Consider the following 23,275-nt stretch of genomic DNA (forward strand, 5'->3'; position numbering starts at 1 on the left):
ATGGGAATGTTCTCTCTTTCTCCCTCTCTCTCCCGCTCTCTGCCTCCCCCTCTCCTTCTCTCTCTTTCTCTCTCTACCTGCCACCAAAAAAGAACTTTGTCCAGTTTGGAAAGGCCTTCTGGGAAGGGAATTAGAATCAAAAATGAAAGTGATGGCCAGCGCCACGGCTCAATAGGCTAATCCTCCGCCTGCGGCACCAGCACCCCGGGTTCTAGTCCCGGTCAGGGCGCCGGATTCTCTCCCGGTTGCACCTCTTCCAGGCCAGCTCTCTGCTGTGGCCTGGGAGGGCAGTGGAGGATGGCCCAAGTGCTTGGGCCCTGCACCCCATGGGAGACCAGGAGAAGCACCTGGCTCCTGGCTTTGGATCAGCGCGGTGCGCCGGCCACAGCGGCCATTGGAGGGTGAAACAACGGTAAAGGAAGACCTTTCTCTCTGTCTCTCTCTCTCACTGTCCACTCTGTCTGTCAAAATACATACATAAATAAATAAATAAATAAATAAAACAAAAAAAAGAATGAAAGTGATGTTATTAAGTTCTTTTTGGAAAATTGTTATAATAGTTGAAAAAACTATTTAGCTCCTCACTTTATACTTAATGCTAAAAATTTCTACATGGATTATGTAGTTGAATATTTTAAAAATATATGAAGTATTCATGAGTATATATCTGTCTATGAATAAAGAAGGCCTTTCTTAGTTTAGGGGTCAGAAAAGAATCATTGAGAAAATTATACTTATGTTTGACTTCAGAAAAGTAGCTGTCCTTTGCTTGAAATGAAAGGCTTATATGAGAAGCCAGATAGCACTGTGGGATAGCCGAGATTATGGACAAAAGGCATAGATTTTTAACTATAGCTATGTTCTCTATAATTCAAGTAGAAAACACTGTTTCTAATAGATAAATATGAATAGGACAAAAAGAGAAAATCTGTGAGTATAGAACAGTCAGTTTGTCCTTTAGTCAAAGAAATTTGAATTGAAACATATACAGCTTGTTAATTGAAAAAGTAGAGATTAAAAAAAAAATGAATCAGTCCTTTAAGCATTATTAGTGGCAGTAAAGTGCTATCCCTTTGGAAAGCACTTTTGGGACAAGTTTTTTTCTTTTTTTTAAGATTTATTAATTTATTTTAAAGGCAGAGTTAGACAGACAGAGGCTGAGAGAGAGAAAGAAAAAGAGAGAAAGAGAGAGAAGTCTTCCATCTGCTGGTATAGTCTCCAAATAGCTGCAATGGCCGGAGCTGTGCCGATCCAAAGCCAGGAGCCAGGAGCTTCCTCCGGGTCTCCCACGTGGGTGCAGGGGCCCAAGGACTTGGGCCATCTTCTACTGCTTTCCCAGGCCATAACAGAGAGCTGGGTTGGAAGAGGAGCAGTTGGGACTAGAACCAGCGCCCATATGGGATGCTGGCACTGCAGGCCAGGGCGTTAACCCGCTGCACCACAGTGCCGGCCTCAGTATAAATTTCTTATAATGATGATGAAAATATTAACAACAGCTAATTTTATAGCTTTTTTTTTGCATGCTGTACAGTGTTCTAAGCATTTTGCATATTTTAATTAATCTTAGTATCTGCTAAGACAGGAATTTTAATTATCCTTATTTTGCAGATGAGAAGTTGTGGCATAAAAAAGGTAAGAACTTTCTCCAAATCACATATATAATCTGGTAAGTGATGGAGACATGTCTCAAACCCAAATCCTATTTCAGATATTATTTTTTTCCTCCATTAAATTGCCTAGAAATTCATAGAGGAGCAAGTTTACGCATAAGAGATACACTTGCATTAATATATCCCCTCCTGTTTTTTACATGTTGGTTTTTTAGACTTTATTGGTTTAGTTTATGCTGTTCTTGAATTAAGTTCTCACCTTTTGTGGCTGGGATGAGAGTCATTTCCCCTGCAAAGCATTTAAAGTATTTCCTGACCTTTGATCTCGACCTCTCCATGTTTAATTCCCTCCTATCACCTTCCAGATTGGATGGCTTGCTGTGTCTTCTGTAGCAACCACTTAACAGAAAATTATCTCTAATGTTCTGACATTAGAAAACATCTTTTTTTTTTTGTCTTTTTCTCCTGACTAGTCCTACTACTGGTTGACCACACATACTGTTTATTTTTGTATCCCTACTGCCTGGTACAGTGCCACAGGAGGCTTTTTCCTTCCCTTGTTGAAAATATTTTATTTTCCTGAGTATTTTTGAAATAATATAATTTCATTGCTCAAATGTTTATAAATGCAGTGAGCCACACATTCTTGAGTTATTATTAAAGTCTGTGTAGGATGCTATGGTTAAATGTATTCCTTCCAAAATCCAGTGATTGTCATATGATGGTACAGAGAAGTGGGGCCTTTTAGAGTTGATTAGGCCCTGAGGGTTCCTCTCCTGTGATTGCGATTAACGCCCAAATGAAGAGGGCTCCTGTAGTATTGGGTTAAATTGCTCTTCTGCTTTCCCTAGTGTGAGAATACAGCAAGGCCCTTACCAGGCCAAATGCCAGCGCCCTGATCTTGGACTTCTGAGAAAATGAATTTCTGTTCCTTATAAATTATGCAATCTCAGGTATTTTGTCCACACAAAACAGATTAAGACATAGAGTCAATTTTCAATGAATTATGTTCTTTTTAACTTTTAAAGAATATTACTTGACATTATTCTTCATGGGGCCTTTTTGTTTTGTTAGCATTGTTGCATTGTCTCCATGGCAAAAAAAAAAAAAAAAAAAAAAAAGAGAGAGAGAGAGAGAGAGAGAGAGAGAGAAAAGAGCAAAAATCCATGTCTAAGAAATAGGGCTCTACCTAATTTTCTTCTTGATGAACCTCCCCTTCCAAAGACAATTCACAAAATTGACCATTTTATAAGTTTTCAATTTTTTGTATTGTTTTTATTTTTCTTGAAGTAAGCCTAGCCAAGGATTGCAAAACCATTTGACTTTTTCTTTATTTTAGAGTTGCTACTGTAGGAGCAGTGATTTACTGGAGTTATTACTTGGGTATTTCTTTTCTCTTTTTTTCCCCCTCGAAGAGACACAAATATTTCTAATAAATCTAACCTTTTAATCTGTATTTTAAAGGACATCTTATTACAAGTACATCTTAGGCCTTGTTAGGTTGACTGCTGTTGTGTTCAAGGTAAGGGATTTTCTTTTTTGTTGTCAAATTCATCGTGGCAGTCTGAGAGACTATACCACTCCTTTTATGTAGGCTGGTTGCAGGAGGTACTGAACTTCCTTTAGTATCAAGTCTGTTCCAAAACATTGCTATTTTTAGCTCTCAGTTTTATTCCTAGGAGAAAACATAAATATCACTGCATTTTAAAGGCAGATGAAGAATGATGCAAATATTACAGACCTTAGTATTTTCAGTATTCTTGTGTAACCACAGAACAAAGTATGGTAGGAAAAGTAAGACTCAGTGTGACCCTGTTTTAGAAAAATAAAACAGTTGACAGTTGATAATTAGGAAGTTGACATCATTTGTGGGATCCAGTGCTGTCGTGTGAAAAGAAAAAATGTTTTTAATCACCAGTTTTGTGGGCTTCCATTCATTTGTAAGGTATCAGAAATTCCAACAGATTCACTTTGTTATTAGTCATGTAAGTCAACCATGGCTGCAAGTTTTGGCAGGCTGTATACTCACTATTTTTATGCAATTACATATAAAGGTCTTAATGAATTGTTACCTGTTATGGCTCAATTGAATCTTTTGGATAAGTGTGCTGACTTCTCACTCCATAAAGCATTTGGAATAATGACTTTCAGTTTCAGTTAGGGAGGGTGTTTTTTCCTTTCTTTGGTAGACCACGTTTGTGAGGAGGTGAATGTGTAAGGGAGACCTGTGTCCCAGATGAGGAGGTTGGTAGTGGTGTGAGCTAGTGCTCTCTCTCAGACTCCTCTATTAACATGTAGCAGAAGTTATCTCAGGTATCTGAAATTAAATAAGCTGTCTGTCCCCGACCTCCTTCCAAAGCCCAACTTTGAAGACTCAGGAAAGTTAGCTTTGGGCCTTAAAGCTGAACAAAGACCCTTTCAATTCTAGGCTGTATTATTCTTCCCCTTTTAGAACAAAAAGACAGCCAAAGGAGTTTACTGAAAGGAACCTGCAGAAGGATAAGAGAAAACGCTTGAGTGGAGAGCTAAATGTCTGTGTTACTGTAGCTTAGTAGTTTAAAGGTTAAGAAAGATGTACTTTCTAGTCAGATAAAACTAGGTTTAAGCTCCAGTTCCCCCGTTTATTAGCTCTGCCATCTTCAGAATATTATCAGCATCTTTGAGCCTTGATTTCTGTTACCAGTCATGGAGGGGAGGGCAGTTGCAAGAGCAAGTTTCATAGGTTCTTTTCCTCAGCCCAGTATAAAAATAAAAAGACAGGAAACAATTTTCAAAGAAGTAGATACTTCTATTTGATTGGCAAGTGACAGAAAAGTGTCTGGCCTGAGGATATCAGGCGGAGTGCCCAACCAGGATGCTGGCTTTCAGGAAGTGCCCAGGGTTTTATAAGGCATTCTGTGGGGGTGCTCACTGGACGGCGGCAGTGGGAGGAGGAGGAGTCCATATACTGGATGTTGATTGGCTTGTGGCTCATGGAGATAGCAGGGGTCCCCTGGAAACAGCCCACCTCCTTAGGGGTTCAGCCCCCTCCTCTGCTAGTTCTGGGTGGAAGATTGCAACTAACTTGAAGGCATGATTTAAAACCACAAGGTCACACATGCAGCACAGGAAGCTGTTAGTGAGGGAGATACCAGAGGTCTGGAGACAGCTTTCCAGCCTCAGCTGGCAGCCTGCTTGTGAAGGACATTCTACCTATGTCTGAGGGGCCCACAGACCGCCCCCCTCCCCGCCCCAGCCCCACTGGACAGCCTCAATTTCTTAATTTGTAAATAGGTTTTTAAATTGAGGATTAAATCAGTTAATATATGTAAAACATTATGTGTAGCACATATGCAGGTGGCAATCATTAAACTGATTTCAGAGTTCTTTTGCAAAGAAAAAGATGAGTATGACATTGGATGGAAGGTTAGTACTGTTTAGGGTTTTTAATACATGGGTTTTCAAGTTCCAAGGGAAAAAACACATTCCTGATACTCCATCTAATGGAATTCATTATTGGAATACTCAAGGGGGAGAAAGAGAGATAGGAAGAAAGGAAGAACATTGAATCACAGTATTTGTGGTGAGATCTGGCTGTATGGAAACCTGAGTGTAGGTCTAATCCCTACAATCTGGAAAATCCTATCTGACATAGAAATAAACTTGAAAACTTGTCTTATGCTTCATCTGTATTGCTGATAAAGTCTAGTAACAGAGTAAAACTGAACTTATTCAGGTTACTGTAATAAATGAGAGTTGGTAGGATGATCTTAATTTTCCTCCTTTTCATTCAGGTGGTGAATGGAAAATCCGTTATGAGACACAACTTGAACTAAATGATCAGCTAGAAAAACAAATTGTTTCTCTGGAAGACAAAATGGAAAAAATCCGTGGAAATCCTTCAGGTACGAAAGCAATCATATATTTGTGTTATAAATTCAGTTAAAAATAATAAAATAGGGGTGGGCATTTGGTGCAATGGTTAAGAAGGCACTAGGGATGTCCACATCCCATATCAGAGTGCCTCACCTTCTTTTTTTCTGTTTATTTTTTACAGACTTTTTAAAAAAATTATTAAAATCTCAGCTTTTCTGATTTCAGCTTCCTGATAATAAGCTAGGAGGCAACAAGTGATGGCAAAACTAACTGGGTTTTTGTCACCCATGTGAGAGACCCAGATTGAGTTCTTGGCTCCTGATTTCAGCCTGGCCAAGATCCAACTGTTGCAGGCATTTGGGGAGTGAACTACTGGATGGAAGATTTCTATCTGTCTCTGTTTTCTTTTGTGTCTCTCTGTCTTTCAAATAAATAGTAAAAGGATTTTAAATATTTCAAAAATAATAGAAAAGTCTGATAAAATATCAATTGCTCACGTGTGCTTCATTTTAGATAGACTGTTTTCTATTCGTGCCTATGAACGAATGCCAGTGGTGAGTAAAAGATGATTAAACATAAAGAATAATTGAAGGAAATTATGTGTTTTTTTTTTTCTAGATAGATTCCAACAACGGTTTAAAGACTGTCCAAATAAAATACTTTGTTCAGGAAAGCTGTTCCCTGAATGTGAGGAATCCTGTTACAAGGCCATCAGCTTAATCTGTCTTCTAGAGCTGAGCAGGGATGTTGGTGTTGGTACCAACAAGCAAAATGTCAGACAAGAAATCTCAGTAGTTAAGCTGGGTGAGAACCCTGAGTGTATCTATTTCTTGTGCTTGAAAACTCTATTTAACACAGACTAAAAACATTCTATTCTAGTTCCTCTGTATAGAAATACACATGTACATATGCACATGAACACTCATATTTGCACATCCATATATTCATACAGATGGAATATGCATGAAATGTAACAGAGAAGCTATAAAATTATCCTACAGTGAACATGAAATCTCATTAGCCTGGCCTATCTACTTTTTCTTCTAGTTTCCCTTAGTGATATCTTTCCCTTTGAGAGTTCATTTTAATTCCTAATAAATTATTTAAACTTATCTGTTTCACATGTTATGGAGTATATTCATTTGCTTTTCATTTGTTTAAATATTTATTTTTTAAAATATGGAGAAGGCCCAAAGCATAACTTACATTGGGTCCAGAGCATGCTTAGAAATAGCCTTTTCCTCAAAAGACTTTCTGAATTTTAATTTCATAAAAACTCAGAAAAAACATGGAAATCTTGTGGAAAACCAAGGGTGTTTTTTTAAAAATGAAAGTACTATACTCAGTTGAATTGGTAGGATTTAGCATTGTAATAGTAATAATATTAATAGTTTGTCTTTAATTAAACTTATATAGTATGCAAATTAATTTCATGTCCTTTATCTCAGTCTTGCAATAACCTCCTCAGATAAAGTGAGTATTATTCCCTTTAATGCATGTGACACTAAGCTTGAAGAGATGAAGGGATATACTCAGGCACACACAGACTGGAAGTGTGGAGCCAAACTCTCCTAAAACAGTCTGCACCCATTTTTTTTTACACCATGCTAACCCAACAGCCTTTCTATGATGATTATCAGAAATAACAACAAATAATTTTTGAATGGCTATAGGTAGAGCACCAAGTTGACAACTTTATTACTACGAGTCCTGAAGACCAGAAGAACACTTACAGATGTTGCTTTGGATGACTGCAAATCTTTAGTGAAAAATATAGAGAAGTGTTTCATTTTTGCTACTAACGAATCCAGGAGAAATAAGTCCTTTTGCATACATCATCCCAGAAATAACCATTATTTTTATGTCTTGGAAATCTAGAAAATACTTTTTTCATTTGAAAAATTGAAGTTCCACCCTCTACCTTTTCTCCCAGAGAGTCATATCCCCATCTGGTGGCACTTACACATTGGTGCTTGAACTATTTCAAAATTCAGTGCCCTTTTCTTTTCTAATTGCAGATAGAATTTTGAAATTTCCCAGAGACTACCAACTACCACCTACAGAATATAAAATAGTCTGGGTACCTCCTAGTCTAGGTACCTGGGTACCTAGATAGAGAAATTGGATATCACTGACATGGAGAATCCAGCAAGTGCAGCTGTAATGTAGTGAAAGCCTTTATAGCATATCTAAGGAGCACTCAAATGGTCCTGTTACCTCAGACACTGAAACATAGTCATTTTGGCAAAAACCTTTGTTTTTCTTGACAAATTTGTGTCATTCTTGATGAAAGTGGTTTTCTGAGAAGTTTAGATCTGGAAACAGAGAATTATACATGTGTTTCTCTTCAGCAAAGGACTAAAGAAACAATAAAACATCTAAAAGAGGGGCCAGTGCTGTGGTATAGTAAGTTAAGCCTCTGCCTGTGGCACCAGCATCCCATAGGGGCGCTGGTTCATGTCCAGGCTGTTCCTATTCTGATCCAGCTCTCTGCTAATAGCCTGGCAGTGGAAGATGGCCCAAGTGCTTGGGACCCTGCACTCACGTGGGAGACCTAGAAGAAGCTCCTGGCTCCTGGCTTTGGATCAGTCCAGCTCTGGCTGTTGAGGCCACGTGGGGTGTGAACCAGTGGATGGAAGACCTCTCTGTCTCTCTGTCTCTCCCTCTCTGTATCTGTAGCTCAGTCTCTCAAATAAATAAATAAATCTTAAGAGGAAAAAAAAAATGAAGAAAGGAAAGAGAAGAAAGTCCAGGCTCTTGTGAACTGTTGTTTGTCTTCTCTGGGCAGATACCCAGCAGAAGCATTTGGATTTTGTTAAATGATGGAATCCAGGAGGAGTTTGCCAAAAAGCACTGGCATTCAAGAACCCCGCTAACAGGTCAAGAAATTTCTTCTATCTAAGGATAAAAGATACATCAAGTCTTATTCTTTGATGGAAATGAACTCTATTTGTAGAAAGCAAACATATTTGTGCAATACAAACTTTTTTTTTATTTCCCCGTAAGTTTATAATTAAAGGGCTAGAATCAGTTGCTTTTGAAGGCTGAAGTAAGAATTCAAATACCATGTGTAAATTTTCTGACTCTTTTTTTTAATTTTATGTAAGTTATTCAGGTTTTATTTATTTCATATATATAGATTTAGGAAATTTCCTGACTCTTTATACTTCTTATGGGTTGTTTGATCTTTAGGAATAATAACCAAATGAAACTAATGTCATTTAGTCTGAATACTAATTTTGAGTAACATCAAATTACAGATTTTCCTATGGTTAACAAAAGGATGAACACTATTTTTTTAGCACTATATGTAATTTTTAGGAATGCTATTTGACAAAAAACATATGAAATGTTAAATAAATTATTTTCAAACTGGGTCATGAAAGTAGACTTGATTTTAGTGTTTGGGAAAAATTAACTTCTATTTTTTGTTCTGACACAGGCTGGTTTGGAGCCTTCAACATTTTTGATGAAGTTCATTTTTTTCTCATCTGAAAGTGGTACAGACAATATATCACTTTGAAAATGTCTTTCAGTGGTATCACTTGTTAAAATTTCATTGTAACAAGATGAATCAGTTGAGGGTGGCATTGTGTTTCCGAGAGACAAGTATAAACAGTTAAGGTGTTAGGTTTTGTTTTTGTTTTTGTTTTTGTTTTCATGTACAGGAAGGATTTGAGGTTCTCAGTGCAGGGTTGGTGCAGTGGTGCTAGAATGCCCACAGGTACCTAGGTTCCTCCTGGCTTTGCACCCTGTCTGTCCTTCAGTAAGTAGTAGCTTTTGATCCGTGCTCATACCTAAGTGCTGCACCTCTATACATGAAATTACATTTTCACATTTTCGTTCAAACAAGGAAGTAAGTGAAAGGAGATGGGCAAACGGGAAGGCCTGTCAGGCTTGCTTTCCGTCAAAGGGTTTTCCAAAATGCTGCATCCAGCAGTTTCCCTCCCTGTTTCCTTGATCAGGACTCTGCCATGTGACCACCTTTGTAGGTGAGAGAGCCTGGGAAATGTAGTGCTTTGTTGAGCATAAGTAGGATGAAGGGGAGAATGGATATTGAGTATGCAATTAGCTCTGTCTGCCACTCAAGTTCATTTAAAATGAAGGTCAAAAATATGCATTCATTTGATATTATTTGGAACATAAGAGGTAAAGAAAAAGAATATCATAGAATCAAACATATCTACTATTGATGGTTATTTTTTATTTAAAAAAAAGTAAGTCACCCAACAAACAAAGGAATGAAAATGATTACATTTAGTATTTTTTGTTGTATTTTTTCTTTTTTAAAAAAATTACTTGGGGGAGAGCCAGAGATACATCACTGTTACCACTGCCTCCCAGGCTCTGCATTGGCAGGAAGCTAGAATTGGGAGTCAGAACCAGGATGCAAATCCAGGTACTTCTATATGGAATGTTGACATCTCAACCAGTATCTCAACCATTTGTTATAATATACAGGTGGAGTTGAGTTTTGTTTTGTTCTTTTCCCTGTCTCCTTTGCTATGATTCCTTTTCACAGGAAAGAACTATTATAGATTTGGAATATGTCATTAATTTTTTATTTCTATGTATATTTTATGTGCATTGTCTAAAAATACTCATAAAATGTGCTGTACATATCATTCTCTTACTTGATTTTTTCTCTATGTTAATACATAAAGATCTAGTAATACACAAAGATCTAATAATTTTCACCTGTCATGTGGTATTCCATTATATGCATATACCATCATCTATATGTTTATTCTATAATATACATTGAAGATCGTTTAAAATCTCATGATGACAAGCATTGCCAAAGGAAATGTCCTTATATATGTGTCCCAGGACAAAGTGTTTTAGAGTTGGCAAACTTTTCTGTAGAGGGATGTATAGTAAATATTTTCAGTTTTGCAACCATTTGGTCTTTGGTCTCCATTGCAATTAGTCAGCCTTGCTGTTTTAGTCCAAAAAGAGTCATAGATGGTACCTATTAGGTAGACGATATTCTAACTAGTCTTGGTTTACAAAAACAGGGAGTGGCTGGATTTGTTTTTTAGGATGTAGTCTTTTACCCTCTGCTTTAGGGCAGTGGTCCTTAAACTTTGTTAATAGAATCACTTAGCATGCTTTATAAAAATGAAAAGGCTAGGCAGATGCTGTCCTTCAACCAGCTTGCCACCTCTGTATTCTTTATTAATCATCAGGTAATTCTAATATACACCAAAACCTGAAAACCATTGCTCTAAGCATAGATAGTTGTAGGATTTTAAAATCACGGATTATACACATTTTCAGATTTTCATATATGATGAAGTCTCTCTGTATTGATATAGCTAAGGACATCCCAGATCTATAGTTAGTCCAGTATTTCTGAAATAAAAAAGAGGGGGCATAACATTATAAAGTAGTAACCCCTATTTCTCTATGCTTCTATGCATTCCCCCTTGCTTCCCAACTATACCCAGAAAGCTTGGCTCCCTCAGGGACACCCCTCACCCACTGATACATTCTACCAGTAAGATGCACAGAGTATGGGTTCCTTTTTCCAAAGCCGACAAGACTGGTTAGCTGGTCATGGGAGGCCTGGGGCAGATGGCACTGTAACACAGAAACATTATTTAGGAAAATACTTCATCTTGGGGCAGGCACTGTGGTGCAGCAGGTTAAGCTGCCACTTGTGTTGCTGGCATCCCATGGTGGCGTCCCAGTTTGAGCTGTTGTGCTTGGGGAGGCAGCAGGAGAAGGCCTACCTTGGCCCCCACCAACCTTAAGGGAGACCAAAACTGAGTTCCTGGCTGCTAGCTTCCACCTGACCGACACCTGGCTATTAAAGCCATTTAGGGAGTGAACCAAAAGATGGAAGATTCTCTCTCTCTCTCTCTCGTATTTCAAATAAATAATCTTTTTTTTTTTTTTAAAAAAAAGGAGAACACTGAGTTTCAGACATTTTTGGAGGACTTTTGACTAATATGTAGAAGTAAATTCAAAGGAAATCAAGTTGCTGAAATTCCAGTCCATGTATTATGAATGTAACTTTATGTAGTAGCATTTTAAGGAATCTTAAATTGATTAAAACTTAAGACTCATGGAATAAATCTTTAAAAAGGGGGGGGGTGGGCAGCACCGTGGCTCAGCTCACTGTGGTTAACGCCTTGGCCTGAAGCGCCGGCATCCCATATGGGTGCCCGTTCAAGACCCGGCTGCTCCACTTCTGATCCAGCTCTCTGCTATGGCCTGGGAAAGCAGTAGAAGATGGCCCAAGACCTTGGACCCCTGCACCTGCATGGGAGACCTGGAAGAAGTTCCTGGCTCCTGGCTTCAGATGGGTGCAGTTCTGGCCATTGCAACCAATTGGGAAGTGAACCATAAGATGGAAGACCTCTCTTTCTCTCTCTTTGCCTCTCCTCTCTCTCTGTGTAACTCTGACTTTCAAATAAATAAATAAATCTTTAAAAAAAAAAGTCTCATGGAATGGCTTAGTATGTGACCATCATTGAAAAACATACTCAGATGAATGTTTTCAGGCCATAAGTTTTTTTGATGGATTCACTTTAAATTCAAAATTTTGGTGAATTTATAAACTTGGAATCCTGGGAAAATTGGTCTGTCTGCAGGTTAATCCTTTGATGAATTGGCTTCTTGAAAAATTAAGTTTTGGACATTTTTCTAGCTTCCCTTAAGAAATATGTTTCTCCCATAGGACAGACCAGAAGACCTCTCTCCTAGCTTTGCTTGATGAGAGAAGCTTGAAGGAAGAGATGGTTTTGTGCCTTACAAAATTCTTTTAAACTGTTGGGTCATTTACTTTATGATGTACCTGACCCTTCATGGAAACAAGCTTTTCTCTCATATTGTTCTTTATATTGGTCCATTTTCTGTTCCACACTCTGACTTCCATCATCCTGATCACCCGTGACACTTTCCTGTCATTTTTATTTACTATGGACATTTCTGTCCTTTATTGTGGTTCAGATTCTTCTTTTAGTTATGTTGCCGCATGGGGCCCAGGTTCTCACCACACACCCTCTTTTTCATGCTCCTGCTGGACTCACTCTGGTCATTTCCACCTCCAGAACATTTTAGAAATTTTATTTTTAAAGTTACTTGTATACATTTTAGAACCTGATAGCTAGGCATTAAAATTAATGGCCCCAGAGCACTATCTATAGCCGTAAGTATATTTTATCTAAAGTAAAGTTAGTGAAATAAGCCACCACTTGTGATGCCAGCATCCCATATTGGAGTGCTAGGTTGAGTTCTGATTCCTCCGCTTCTGATTGAGCTTCCCGCTAATGCATCTGGGAAAGCGTGGGTCATGGCTCAAGTGCTTGGGTCCCTACCACGTATGTGGCAGACTCAGGTGGAGTTCCTGGTTCCTGGCTTTGGTCTGGCCCAACCCTGGCTGTTATAGCCATTTGTGGGAGTGAAGCTGTAGATGTAAGCTTCCCCACCCCACCTCCCATCCTGCCATGCCATTCTCCTTCTCTGTCTGTCATTCTGCCTTTCAAATAGATTAAATAAATAAATCTGTAAAATAAAATGTCCTAAAGCTATGTATCAAATCTATAATAAAAGCATTAGTGAGAGGATCTTGGCAAAGAAGTGGAATTTCCAGTGCCCATCTGGCTTTAGTGGATCTGTAGAATCAATGTAGGACTTTCTCCTCAGGTATTCTGTTACAGACCTCACTAGGTCTGTTTTTTCCAAAGTTCAGAACGGTCAGGCTGGAGACAGGTTTGCAGCTTTAAATCAGAGAAAAATTAGATTTTATATAAAGTTTAATAGCAGTTTGTCCACAAGGGGGCACTTGGTATTTAACATTCAGGATGCTGTATTTCATTATTGCAGATGCCTTTATTGAAAAGTTCTGTTTATCTGGGAGCTGTGATGAACTAGATTATATTCTTGTCTTTTTCGCCTGTAAGCATTCAATTGAGTGTTTTTTTTAAATTTAGCTCTTTTTTTCCAGTATATGTTCTTTAGTATATCAATGACCATTGTGTATGTATAGTTTTTTTGTTTTGCCTTTTAAATAATGGTTAGTAGAACTTCATTACTTAGAAACAGATGAGTGAGACTTTTTTATTTTTTAGTCCTAAATATATTTTATTTCAGTTGTGGAAATAGTTTCCTGAAATTGCCTGTTCTTACTCTGTTGTATCAATGACCCTTTAAAGGCAAATCAAATCAAGAATGTAGGTGAAATATGATGCTGCTTAGAATGCAGAGAACTGATTCATGTCAAAAACAAAATATCTCTTTCATGATGGTAGAATTAATTTGTGTGTGTGCGTGTGTTTCCTTTGGTTAATTTTTAGTAGAGACTTCAATTTAGATATGGCTCTAGTTTGTCTTTCCAGGCTGTGCTTTCTAGCATGTGACCATTGATTATATAATCAGGTAAAGTAGCTCCTTGAGAAGATTAAGAATATAAAATTAAGGGTCTTGAAATGAATTGGAAGTGATAGGATGAGAGAATCTGTTCCTCTGATAAAATCTTCAGATAACTTATTCTTCTAAAGTCAGTAAAATTAAGGAATCAAAATTTAGATTAGCTAAGACTTAAAGTTGTTGTAGTATAGTTTTACAATTTCTAAGGATTTTTAGTGTGTATAATAATTTTACAAATGGATAATTACAAATATCTTGCTGCTGATGACCACGGGTAGTTAATGACTGGTGCCGTTTTTGTGAAATCCAGAGTGTGTTCTTGTCCTCTCTCCAGGATAATTAATTTTTATTCTGGACTTATTTTCATGAGATTGCCACAATGAAACATCCAGATTTCTTGAGTTCTTGTATAATTTCTAAATGTAGTGTCTCTAAAAGGCAACTCATTAGGAAGCAGGTGCAGCAGAGGGAGGGTGAGGTGGGTCTCAGGAATTCTGGGCCACACCAGCTAGAAGTGCTTGTGGCCACAGTGCTGAGGCTAACCAGAGGAGATAAAATACATTGCATCACAATGTTGAGCTTAGAGGGAACAGACAGATGCAGACTTGGGAGACAAGTGTTGTATTAGAGGCAGAAGGTGGTAATGAAGGAAGTCAGAGCACAGGATGAGGGGTCCACATCTGATCTAAAGTTACTGCTGAATACATTTTCTACATGGTACTTATTAGGTTTATGACATTAACACATTATACAATGTTTTTAAATAAAATTATCTCAATTCAAATGATAGAACTGTTTGTAAATTCATAGTTTTGAGTACAAAATTATCAAAGAAATATTATTGAAGTTACAGTGTTTTAAAAATGTGCCTCATTGAAATGTTTTCCCTCTTAAACCAAAAGTTTTGGTTATAAAATAGAGGAAGGTGATTTGTGTCTGGGGCCTGAGCTCTTTTAGGATATTTTTTTAGACGACTAGTAAGTACTGTTCATCATTTTTTGTGTTTGCTTTTACATACTCTTTTCCTCATGTACAAAATTCCTAAAATATTCTCACCTAACCACTTCAAAATAGCTCATGTAAACTTGGAAAAATATGCATGGTACCATTTAAAAACTGATTTTATTGGGGTGCAGTTTTTCCAAGTAAAATCAAAACATTGGTTTGGTAAGGTTGAGTTTGAAGTATCAAGAAAATATTAAAAATAGGCATCCAGGGGCTGGCATTGTGGTGTATCCTGCAACACCAGCACCCCATATGGGCACTGGTTTGAGTTCTAGCTGCTCCACTTCTAGTCCAGCTCCCTGCTATTGCACCTGGGAAAACAGCAGAAGAGGACCCAAGAGTTTGGGTTCCTAAACCCAAGTGAGAGACCCAGAGGAAGCTCCTGGCTCCTGTCTTCATTGTGGCTACCTGGGGAGTGAACTGACAGATGGAAGATCTCTTTCTCTCCCTCTCTCTCTGTAGCTCTGCCTTTCAAATAAATAAAGATAAATCTTTTTAAAAAATAGGCATCCAGGGCTCTACTCATATTTTTAGATCTGGATATGATATTAATTAGCAGAAAATGATCATTGCTAATCGAAATGAATGGATAAGATTACTAGAGAAGGAAATCTCAGTATGTAAGAGATTTAAGTAAGCTTTTGAAGGCTACCTCCTGGAAGAATAGTAATTAACTTGAAGTTGAGAGAGCAACAACAAAGTGCCCATAGATAGGGATACCATAAAACAAGGTATTGGCTCTTCAGCCCTGCTTAGAATTTGGCAGACTTAGTCACAGAAGAAAGTTAGGGCAAGAATAGAACTGAAAACTGAAGGTCATTAAACATATATACATGGAACAATTAGTTACTGGGTCCCCACTGTCACCCAGGTAGCCAGGATACTCTCCTTTAATTAAGTGTATGTTTTCAGGAGAAATGATAGTGCCGTAGCTCTCTGGACTCTGGCACTCTTGTAAGGTCTGAGGATGATGGACCAATTGAAAACATTCAGTCCGAATAATGTAACTCTCATCTCTCTTTCCCTGCCCTATCCCCAGAAGAACATCAGCTAGCAGTAAACCTTACAGGGTAGGATACAGTAGGATTCTTCAGTTGAAATACTGTGAACCCTTAAGACAAAACAGTTAGTGAAGGCCCAGATAAGGCACCTCACAGACTCCTCACAGCACAGGAGGATTAATTGACTGAAGACCCCAAGTGCTGGGCTTGGAAATCCATTGCTGTTTTTGTGTCAAGACCACACTTCCAACAGGCTGTTCTCTTCCCATGACCACACTTCCAACAGGCTGTTCTCTTCCCATGATCAAGTGCTAAGGCAGACCATTCCTGGGAAACAAGGGACTCCATTGTTGGCTGACTTTGATGTAGGTTCCTAGGTGGCTTTGCTAAACTTTTTGTAGACTTCATTACAGTCTAGAATGCTTCTATATCCAGCCAACTTTCCCTCCATCTCCCCAGCACTAGGGCTCAGATTTATGTTGCAATCAGACTGCTCTTCTGGCCCCTCCTGCTCCTTCTGATTTAAATGGCATGGTTTTTGCAAATTTAATTTAATCTCGGTGTCTGCTTCTCAGAAGGCCAGGTCTAAATCTAGGAGTACGGAGTATGATAGGAGAAAAAGAGATAAGACGGGGCTCTGTAGCTGGGTCACTCACTGGCTGGCAGAGAATCTTGCTCTTTTTGATAGATGTGACAGCTGTAGATCCTGGCCCAGGGTGTCAGTTCAGTTACTGAAAATCTCACTGATGGTCACCATTGAAAATGTCCTGGTAGAGGGGAATAATGTGGAAGAAGCTATAATGCTGGCACTTGGAAAATGTGGGGTTACTGTTTTATTGATAGCCTTCATAAGGATAATGAGACTGGAAACTGCTAACAAACATGTGGTATCTAAATGTGAAATGAGCCAGCTTTGCTGGTAGCTTCTGTATACCAGTAGTAGAAGGATGCACACAACAAAACAGTAGGCTGAGATCCTAAATGTGAAAGCTTTAGAACTCTGGAGATGTGTGAATGCTCAGCCCCGGGAGCTCTGTTGTGTGAAGGGCAGGGCTGTGACCGTGTGATCAGGGATCCTGAAAACTGTGATAGAACATCTGGAAAGATGTTCCCAAGAATGTTGACCCTAAAATTGCCCCTGGGCTCTCTGAGCATGCAGAGTGGTACATCCTTCTCTAGTAAGGGCTGATGTCTCCACTGTGCTAGAAAATGCTGCAGAGGCTCTCCCCAACAAGGCAATAGGTGTTCCACCCACCAGGAGCTCTCCTTGCCTCCTCTCCTAGCTACCTCTTTTTTTTTTTCTGAAAGATTTTTTTCCCCTAGAGACCTTTTATTTAAGGAATACAAACGTCATGTATTTCTTAAGTATGACTTTAGGAACATAGTGATTCTTCCCACTGTGCCTGCCCTCCCACCCCTCTTCCTCCTACCTCTCCCATTATTTACTAAGATCTATTTTTAATTAACTTTATACACATACTCTATACTAAGTAAAGAGTTCAACAAATAGTATTATAAAAAAACCCAAAACTGTTCCTTAACAGTCAAGACAAGAGCTGTTCAAAGTCATTGCATCTCTAAATGTCAATTTCACTTCCATAGAGTACCTTTTAGGTACTCTATTAATTATCACAGATCAGGGAGAACACATGGTATCCTGAAAGATTTATTCATTTATTTGAAAGGCAAAGTTACAGAGAGAAAGAGAGAGAGAGACAGAGACCTTCCATCTGCTGTTTTACTCCCCAAATAGCAATGAAGGCCAGGGCTGGGTGAGACCAATGCCAGGAGCTTCATCTGGGTTTCTCATGTGAGTGACAGCAGCCCAAGTGCTTGGGCCATCCTCCACCACTTTCCCAGGTGGATTAGTGGAGAGCTGGATCGGAAGCAGAGCATCAGGGACTTGAACTGACACTTACATGAGATGCCAGTGTAGCTGGTGGCAGCTTAATCTGCTGCCCCACAATACTGCCTCCTCCCTCCCTTTTTTCCCCTCTCATTTTTGCCAGTTGTATGCTCTAGCCTACATTGATCAATATCTTTTAAAAGCTTCTGAAGCCTTCCTTGTTTGTGCTTCACATGCTGGCATTTAATCTCATACTGCCTCGAATTTTAACTGCTATTTTGTACTTTTTTGTATGCATTCCTAGCATTTTGAATCAATCAGGTAATATTTAATATAACATACTTTGTATTCTAGTGGGTTATTTGTAAGCTTAGAGTGCATTTTTCCATTTAAACAATAGTTAAAGGGGTTAGAGTCTCTTTCATTTCTATAAATGTATTATAGATATAAACAAATTATATTAACAAATGACATCACTGTCAACTAAGCTGGGAATCCTTGGGATAAGAGATCCATGCATCATAATTTTGAACTGTTTCCATTACTCTCTGACTATCCCTCAAAAGTTCTTCATACTTCAACAGTTTATTTCATAAAGGTTTAATTTTCTATGAAATAACACAGTTTATCCTCTTAAATATGTTTGGCTTTTTTTCATTTTCTTCTGGAGCAATATTTGGGGGAAGGGAGCTGGAAGCCTTTCATGTTGCCAGTATGTAATTAATTTTCAAAGATGAATTACGCCTGCCTAAGAACTATCAGCCGATTATGTTTTAACAAGTATGTTAAATATGCGTTGTGTAGAATCATCGCTTCTGAGGGATTCATTTTATCATATTATTTTGAGACCATAATTTGCCATTTTAGATGACCTAATTGTCCTCTTAATACAAATTTTAAAACTCTAATAATTATTAAAAAGTATCTAAGAAAAGATAGTTTAATGAATTAGTTGTGTATCAGGAAGGCATGAGCTCTAAAATACCTTGCAATTTTACTTTGTGAAAATTTAAATCAACTGTTTCCGTTTTTCTTTGTTTCTTTTAATAGATGTAGTGACCTAGATCGTAACCATCAAGAGCTGAGAGAATTCTTTTTTTTTTTTTTTTTTTTGACAGGCAGAGTGGACAGTGAGAGAGAGAGAGACAGAGAGAAAGGTCTTCCTTTGCCGTTGGTTCACCCTCCAATGGCCGCCGCAGCCGGCGCGCTGCGGCCGGCGCACCGCGCTGATCCGATGGCAGGAGCCAGGAGCCAGGTGCTTTTCCTGGTCTCCCATGGGGTGCAGGGCCCAAGCACCTGGGCCATCCTCCACTGCACTCCCTGGCCACAGCAGAGAGCTGGCCTGGAAGAGGGGCAACCGGGACAGAATCCGGCGCCCCGACCGGGACTAGAACCCGGTGTGCCGGCGCCGCTAGGCGGAGGATTAGCCTAGTGAGCCGCGGCGCCGGCCAAGAGCTAAGAGAATTCTACTTGAAGATTTTTAAATTTAATTTGTGAGAATATGAGAAATAATTGAGGTTACAGGAAATTATCAGTTATTAGTTTAGGGATTAAGTTTTAAACCAAGTGTGTTTAAAGCAAATACGTTATTGCTCTGGTCCCTGGCTAGCCCTTTTCTCTACTCTCCCACCAGTATGTTGGGGACTTGAGTGAAAATAATTCAGTCAATGCTATAGCCTCACAGTTCCGTGAACTGCAGAATTCCACTAATCTTTCCCTTCCCCACTTTCTGCAACCTAGAAACCATGGCCAAACCCAAGTCATTAAAATCATCTTTGTAGAGAACACATTATTTTGATTTGTTCAGCATCCCCCTGCCTTCTTCCAGAACAAAACTCCCTTTCTTCCAAACATTGCATTTTGCCCCATATTTCAAACATATGTTTAATAGTGAAGAAGTTTTCACTGCTTTTCATGTGAGGACCTTAGATTGTCCAATCGTAGTATCTCGTCTGCACTCATCCTCTTCAAAATTGATTGATTCAGGGCTAGGCACAGATAATGGACTTACAATGAAGTGGTTCTTTTATACAGAATGTGGAGTCCAGAACATACTTCCCAGATAGTATTAATTGTGTAAAGGCACTACAGTGGACTAGCCGGTAAACATCAACCCTCACTCCTCCTGTCACCCTTTTTCTTTTTACTCCGGGCAGGGAATCTTCAGGTTTTCTTGACTGAAGTCTTGAGCCATGATTAAGAGCATGTTGAGGCCGGCACCGTGGTTCGCTTGGGTAATCCTCCGCCTGCGGCGCTGGCTTCCCGGGTTCTAGCCCTGGTTGGGGCGTCGGGTACTAGTCCTGGTTGTTCCTCTTCCAGTCCAGCTCTCTGCTGTGGCCCGGGGGAGCAGTGGAGGATGGCCCAAATGCTTGGGTCCCTATACCCGCATGGGAGACTGGGAGGAAGTACCTGGCTCCTGGCATCGGATTGGCGCAGCTCTGGCCGTTGCGGCTATTTGGAGAGTGAACCAACGGGAGGAAGACCTTTCTCTCTGTCTCTCTCTCTCACTGTCTATAACTCTCTCTCTCATTGTCTAACTCTGCCTGGCAAAAAAAAAAAATTAAAAAAAAAAAAGAGCATGTTGAAAGCAAGACTTGAGTTCGTAGCTGTAGTTTAAGGCTAGTAGCATGTTCATTCATTTAAGTATTGTAACTAATCTTCGTGGTGCATATTAAGAGTTCTAGACAACTGGTCAAGGCTGATATGAAATTGGATCTAGCATTATATCAATATATTATGTATTCTCCACACCCAGAAAGAGATGGAGGTATTCATTATTAATTAGGTACTGGCACAGTGATGGGAGTGTTTATTATTTGTGCAGTGTTGGCACTCTGATGGTGGTATGTTCAAGTAGCATTATGTGACATTCAGGCTGATCTTAGAAGATATTTTTATTTACTTCCTTTTTGTGTAAGGATAGGATCATATTGCTTCTCAAAGGTTGCACATTTGGTAATCTTGACACTTTGTCCCTATGCTGATGTATTGGCAGATGTTATGATTGGAATGTAGTTTTTCCTCTCTCAAATTTGCCTTGCCATTGTGGCATTGTTGGGAGGTGGGATCTTTGAGAGATGAAGAGTTCATTAAGAAGAACCTTAGTTTGTGAAAAACTAGAGTGAGTTGTTATAAAGCAAGGCCACCACTTGTGTTTTCTCTTCTGCACATGCCTACGTTTCCACCATGTCTTAAAGCAACACAAGTACTATACAAATGTAGCCACCTCACTGTGGATTTCCAGCCTCTGCAATTGTGAGCTAAATTAAATTTTTCTTACACATTACTCAATTTGGGGTATTCTTTTCTAGCAACAGAAAATAGACTAAGATACCAGGGGAGGTTCAAATGTCAACACTAATCACTCTGGATGACAAATTTTAGTTGGACAAAACCTGCTATTCAGGATGGGGAATCATTTTTCTGCCAAGGGCCATTTGAATATTTACAACATCATTCATGGGTCATCAAGATGATCGACTTAAAAATTAGCCAGCTTTAGATTTATTGAATTTCGAGTTCTACCTGCAGTTGCCTTGGCAGGGCCAGACCAAATGATTCTGTGGGCCTTATGTGGCCCATAGGCTGGATGTTCCCCACCCCCATTCTCTCTATGTATAGTCTTTCTGAAAAAATGTTCACATATAAAAGTCTCCCATGGTGGGTACCTCTTAATGGGGTTCTCGGAGTGTGAGTAAAATGTAAGGGTGATTAATCAACCCATAAATAAACCATTCTATCACTTGCATCAGTCAGGTCCATTGGACTAAAACAACCTCATGAATTTATCTGAAGTGACAAGTGTAATACAGTAAGTTCCAATAGAAAGTTCCCAAAGATATGTTCCAATGTCCAGTCCTGTAATCATGGGGAAGGCAGTGGGGACATATCTAGTAATAAAGAGCCCAGCTTTCTATAGAGTAGGTGGAATTTGCCTAGTAGTGAATGTTATCCCATAGATAAGATTGTCATTTTTAGCCCTTGTTTATATTCCTGTGGAACTGTGATCTTCTACTTTTCATTTATTGAATATTATGGTTAGTGGTAAATTAAGCCTTTGATTATAGAGTGGATTGAAATTATGTCTTTGCAAGAATAATGAAGGGAAAGGAAGGGACAGAAGGAGGGAGATTAGGGTAGGGAGGGAAGTATGGTTATCTTCTTAGAACTATACCTATGAAGTACATGAAGTCTGTTCTCTTTATATTAATAAAAATTTAAAAATTAATAAAACATGGAAAATTAAAAGCCTTTTCTCAGTACAGATAATCAGAGAAGAGACTATTAAATTTGACATGAATTATGAAAAATAAGAAAGAATTTAAAAAACCAAGTATTTTTAACCTAGGAAAAAATCTTCTTCCCTCAGAACTAATAGATTACCAAAGTATGTTGCTGGCTGAGGTACCATAGGTAGGAAAGGTAAAACTGTAATCAGGGACACGCATCAGGATGAACTATTGCTTCTTTGAGGGTAGAAAGCAATGTATGTAATCAGTTTACCCCCAAGATGCTGTTTCTCTCCTTGAGAGGTGGGACCATATTAAGGGCTCATGTTGGTGTCTCTTGCTGGCAGGATAGACACTGAGCAGCACCATTACTAGAACCACCTTGGTGAGAAGGAACCCATGCTGTTTAGCCATTGCAAAGTCTACATCTTGTGTTGGTTACTATGCTCACAAACTCATTATCTAAGTACTGGGATGAACAAGGACTGACACTGGATGATATTTCCTGACCAAGTCATTGATCCATTGGATTAATGGCTCCACTAGAGTGGGCACTTTATAGTGAGAATTCTTGTGCAATGTAGAGATCTTACCCTTTGTTCCCACTTCCATAGTTTCACCTATATGCCTCTCTACCGGGCCTGCTTGGCCCCAGTTATCAAGTCTGTTTATGTTTCCGCCCTGCAAAACGTGATGGTCAGGTAGAGGGAACTTAAGATTATTGAAAACTTCTCCATATTTCTATACTCATATGTGGTTCCCAGGAAGTGGCATACATCTAGGTCCTCTCAGAAAAGCTAATGCAGATGCAATAGGTTGCTCTTGGGCAAAGTAACATTCAGAAAACAACGTTCTAGAGTTTGTGAGAGATACACTGGCATAAAAAGGAGAAAATATGAGAGCAGGAAAATAAGATTATTCCTCAACCTAAAGGAATAGGAAATAAAGTTGATAATCAGAGGAATTGTGAGACTATTAAATAGTAGGACAGTTATAGAAACCAAGACTTCTGTTCAGATAACTCTTATCATAAATAGCTGAATTTTTTACCTGAAGGTTTGCTCACATTTGTTTAACAAATTGCTAAGCAACTAATGTAACTCAAGTTTGGAATACATTCAATTGTGCATTTCTCCAACAATTCATAATTTTATGTATGTACAATGTTATTGCTGTGAATCAAAATAGTCCACTCCATTTCCTTTTTTCAAAAAACAAAAAACCAGGTTTTATTTATTTATTTGAAAGTGAGTTACAGAGAGAGAGAGAGGAGGGAGAGACGGAGATCTTCATCTGCTGGTTTACTCTCCAAGAGGCTGCAATGGCCAGTGCTGAACCTGTCTGATGCCTGGA

The 23,275-nt window shown here is 38.9% G+C and overlaps 1 protein-coding gene across 4 annotated transcripts in view; it reads left to right on the forward strand.

Moving 5' to 3' along the window:
- The window catches only part of CCDC169 (coiled-coil domain containing 169), a 64,222-nt gene that overhangs the window by 12,678 nt on the left and 28,269 nt on the right, over positions 1–23,275 (forward strand). For 2 of the 4 annotated variants that reach the window (XM_070049016.1, XM_070049014.1), the window contains exons 3-5: positions 1,609–1,632; positions 5,384–5,494; positions 5,979–6,019. In XM_070049016.1, coding sequence (XP_069905117.1) covers positions 1,609–1,632; positions 5,384–5,494; positions 5,979–6,019 — 176 coding nt within the window. Of the gene's footprint in view, positions 1–1,608; positions 1,633–5,383; positions 5,495–5,978; positions 6,020–6,083; positions 7,549–23,275 lie in introns of those variants that run through there. The other 2 variants (XM_051831804.2, XM_070049015.1) reach the window with 2 other exon arrangements.

This window comes from Oryctolagus cuniculus, chromosome 9 (assembly GCF_964237555.1).
Source record: "Oryctolagus cuniculus chromosome 9, mOryCun1.1, whole genome shotgun sequence".
NCBI classification, from domain to species: Eukaryota; Metazoa; Chordata; class Mammalia; order Lagomorpha; family Leporidae; genus Oryctolagus; species Oryctolagus cuniculus.